Source organism: Dendroctonus ponderosae, unplaced genomic scaffold (genome assembly GCF_020466585.1).
Source record: "Dendroctonus ponderosae isolate FM_Combo_2020 unplaced genomic scaffold, Dpon_F_20191213v2 Dpon_F_20191213_4, whole genome shotgun sequence".
Classification (NCBI taxonomy): Eukaryota; Metazoa; Arthropoda; class Insecta; order Coleoptera; family Curculionidae; genus Dendroctonus; species Dendroctonus ponderosae.
Genome location: NW_026018611.1, coordinates 16,419,021 through 16,423,615, shown reverse-complemented (window position 1 = coordinate 16,423,615; position 4,595 = coordinate 16,419,021). Strand labels below are relative to the sequence as shown.

At 34.7% G+C, this 4,595-nt stretch overlaps 1 protein-coding gene across 1 annotated transcript in view; it reads left to right on the top strand.

Annotated features, from left to right (window-relative positions):
* Positions 1-4,595, top strand: part of LOC109546319 — a 63,153-nt gene that overhangs the window by 55,325 nt on the left and 3,233 nt on the right. Inside the window, exons 7-9 of the mRNA XM_048665753.1 lie at positions 2,111-2,340; positions 2,395-2,534; positions 2,590-2,775. Coding sequence (XP_048521710.1) covers positions 2,111-2,340; positions 2,395-2,534; positions 2,590-2,775 — 556 coding nt within the window. The remainder of the gene's footprint in view (positions 1-2,110; positions 2,341-2,394; positions 2,535-2,589; positions 2,776-4,595) is intronic.

Below are 4,595 nucleotides of genomic sequence, written 5' to 3'. Positions count from 1 at the left end.
GTAGTGTACAGCATCGATTTCTGTGGAACCCAGTAGCTGTCAAAACTTTCACATTTTTACGAATAACTCGGAAATCGTAAATTTTTCAGGTAAAACGGTTGAAACAAACATAAATTAAAATTGAACGACCAATCTGAAAATAACAAAAAAAAGGGGGGGTTTCATTTAAAAAACCAGAGTTGGTAACTACCACACGTTTATGATGCACCCTGTATATTGGAAAGTAATTTTAGAATGTGGACCTTTTAAACGTGAAAAACTTTCGTTGGACGAATTTTCTTCTAAACTTCATATTTACTGAGATATCGCACTTTGACGCACTAATGAGCAACCCTGTATAGTAGTGATATAGATGTATTGTGTCTTTGTTCCTCATTATTGTTATATTTAGTTGAGTTGTAAATCTTGTTAATTGTTCGCTTTATTATTGGTTCAGAATTTTTTTTGGGTAGTTATTATTAAGTAATATTTTTCTGATTTTTTTTTCAATTTTCTTGTCTGTAATCTGTGTACGATCATTTTATCGCTCTATCTGTAGGTGTAGTTATTACGTTTTTTTTATATTTTTGGGGTACAAATGAATTATGGTTTAAATATCTCCCTGACTAAACTTCTTTTGTATACCAATTTGCTTCTATTTCACCTGAATTATCATAATTTACTGTTATGTCTAAAAAATGTATTGATTGATTTTTATCCTTTTTTATTGTAAACTTTATAGTGTCGTGAAAATTGTTAAATTTATCTAGGGTGTATTGAATCTTATCTTTGGGTGGACACATTAAGCAATAATCCACAAAGCGTTTAAAGAAAGTTGGTTTATAATTTAGGCTTGTTATTGTGTTTTTTTCCAAGCTTTTCATAACAAGGTTTGCAATTGTGATGAGGAAACCCATTGCTACACCGTATATTTGTGAATAACATTTTTCTTCAAACTTGAAATATGTAGAGTTTAAGCATAGCTCTACCGCTTTAGTAAATTCTTTTTCTGGAATTGTTAAATGTTGTTCGATTTCCTTCCATTTATTTCTTATACACTCTATTGCATATTCAATTGGGATATTGGTATACAATGATGTTACATCAAGCGATATTAAACAGTAATTTTGTGGTATTTTTTGGTTTTTGATAAATTCACAGAAATTCCAAGAGTCCTTAACATGATATTCTGACTGTCCTAAGTGGTGACCTGTCTAAGTTGGTGTACTTATATTGTTGACGATTGGTTGATAATGGCGCTGTTGTCTCGCCGAAACGTAATGAAATAAAAGATGTTAAAAATGTTTACTTTACACTTTGACTGAGACCCAGGAAAGATAAGAATATCATAACAATGACACGCAGTCAGGAAAATAAATCAGAATAACTGAACTGTAGGTAATTTAAACTTGTGTAAGAGCATGTCAAATGAAGAATATCGTTCCATTTAATTATTTTCCAAAAATCACAAAAAATTATAATCGCTGCATAAAACGCAATACAGGATTTGTTTCAGAACTGAACGATTTAATAAAAAATGCCCTTTGAAAGATATGAAAATTTTCTTTCAAACTAGTTTAAAAATAGTGTAATCGGTTAAGTACTTCAGCAGATATTAAAATGAAAGTATTGAAGACTGCATTGGCCTCCCGTCTTTTGTTACAAACGATACAAAAAATTTTTAGAGAGGTAAACGATGCGGTATTACCCAAGCTCTCAAATTACGTTTTTAAAGTTATAGCTCATCTTTTGTTATGTGGTAGACGTTTCGCCCCGTAGTGGTCTAGCTACAAACTTCAATACATTTTACAGCCAGTTTTTATGCCAACTTTACTTATAACGATTTTTTTTCAAACCGCTAATCCTTACCATTGTCGAGATACAGCCGCTCTTTAACCTTGTCGGGACACCCTGCATAATAAAAACAGAACTTTAAACTCAAATAAGACTCGTGCTAAGGTCATAGTATTGGCTTTATTGAAAGGCTCGAACGAAAAGCAATTTCAAAATTTGATTGGGGTTTGTGTTTCAGTTATCGTGTGTTAAATTTGCGTTTTAGCTGGTACCGTTTGAACTGCCATGATCTTTTTGGCATTATATTATTTATAAATATAAATTTGTCTTGTTCCAGATTATGGGAACGTCAGTATTTTGTGTCCTAACAGTCTTCTTATGGGCAGTGGACTATGTTAATTCTCATGGCCGGCTCATAGAACCTCCTTCTAGAGCCTCAGCCTGGAGATATGGGTTTGACACTCCTCATAACTACAACGATCATGAGCTGTACTGTGGGGGATTTACCAGGCAATGGGTGAAGAACGACGGCAAATGCGGAATTTGCGGAGATCCTTGGGACACCAAGTAAAAACTCGTAGATCTAATAATCTGTAGTATTTAACTAGGCATCTTCAACAGAAAACCTCGAGCGCACGAATTTGGTGGAGTTTATGGACAGGGAGTTATCGTTCGTAAATATGCTGTTGGGGGAATAGCAAATATACGTGTGGAACTGACAGCAAATCATAACGGTTATTTTGAGTTTAGATTATGCCCTGGTAAGTTTAAATGACCAGCCGTTCAACAAACTAAATTTATTACGACGCATTACAGACTATAAAACGGCAACACAGAATTGTTTGGACCAAAATATTCTGAAACTGATGAAGCCTCAAGAGGGCGTTGACCACAGGAACTACCGGTATTTCCCGAAAGAGGGAAACAGGATTTATGAAATGAAATATAGATTACCAAAGAAAACTTGCAAACATTGCGTTTTGCAGTGGAAATATGTTGCTGGTATGTTTAGATTAGATCAAAACTGAGAACATTTGTTCATTTTTAAATCTTAAAAATCACATTATTTATTAATTAACAATAACTTATTTGGCGTTAGTACAAAAAGTGGAAACAAGTTGGTAAAGCTCAAGTAACTTGTCCCTCGAAGGTTTTTGTCAAAACTTTGATTACACAGGTGCTCAGTAAGTAAAAAATGGATGCTTACTAATATTGCAAAAGCTCCTATTCTTTTCAGAATGTGTCAATTTCCAGGTATCCAAATGAAATGGGTGATCATAATGAAAGATCATGTAACAGTTAAAAACTATTAATTTTGGTTTTAGCGCTTCCATAAATGCAATAGTTTTACGTCTCTCTATTCAATTAATACGCTTGTACAGCAGGCCGGGCCGAAAACCACTGAAAAAAAATTTGTTGAGAAATTTGTATCGGGCTAGTAAAGAAAACTTTTGTATGGTGGTAACAATATTCCATATGAAATTTGGCCCGGATTAAATAATTTTTAACCGGGCACCTAGGAGCTCCAAAAAAAATTCTTTTTGGGAGGGCTACTGTTTAAAATGTATATGTCGATCTTATAATCTTCCATACAAATTTTTACCTTGATATGATAAGTTTTAGACAGGCCCCCCAGACAAATGATGTAAAATATAGTGATCGGAAGAGTGAGCATTATTTATAATTTATGAGCAGCTCTCTTGTTCCAAAAAATGTTGATTACATTGAATCATTGGTTACGACCTATTTCAAACATTCCAATTATTGATCCAACCCAGAACGCACCACGAGGAGGTGATTATTGATAATTAACGAAATGGCAGGTCTCTTGAGAGGTGGATGAATTTTCATAGATGCCTGGCGCCGTATTCCAATTTCGGTTGCGTTTTTATTTGAAACCACATTCGGGAATACACTTTTATTACAAACTCAGCCAGTTTCTTAAAATTTTCGAAAGGATCAATTGTAGCTACGTATACTCGAAGAATGCAGTTAGCTGCTGTTAACCAACGGAAGTGTCCCATTTTTCCTGGACATCTGTCAGCCAAATTCTGAGAGTTTTAAATATTTTATATCTCTATATAAGTCCATCTCCGATAGCTTTAGATATTTTATACAGATATTATTGGTCTGTACTTAAATCATTTTTATTTACAACCGGAAGATCAGTTTGTATGGGGTCAAATTTAACAACAGACATTTTTTCGCAGTTGGGAAAGGTGGAGCCAATAGGCCCGGAATACGAATAAAGACCCTTTGTGTGCCCTTCTTATTTTTGTGCCGAATCTTATCTTTGTCAATGACTAGGTCCGTATTATCTTTGGAAATCAAATTAACATCTTCTAAAACAGCATTTGCAATTTTTGCAGCAGTCCTATTTGACACACCTGTCAGATCGGCGGCTCTAGAAGTGTATGTAAGTAAGCTTAAGTCTTTTTTGGCTGCTAACTGGATTTTTTATTGTTCCCTGAAGAGGATAAGACCACAAGAATTTTCCACCGTGTGGGTCCTGCTCTTCTGACGAACTTTCACTAGTATTTATAAGAGCGTTTGATGTTATAGTCGCTACAGATGCTGACGGAGAGTTTAAGATATGACAAAGACCACTTGGGCCAGCTAGAGGTTCTAAAGATGCAGTTGAACTAACAGTTAGACTTTCGGGCACTTTTCTATTATGTCTTTTTAATAAAACATTTGTAACTTGCCGGTCGATATTGCCAATAGCCATTTTTCTCTGTCAAACTCCTCTGGTCTAATCGCTTGCTGTGATCACCACGAACTGATCGGCGTTGCATGGTTTAAACGCATCGAGTCTTCATAGT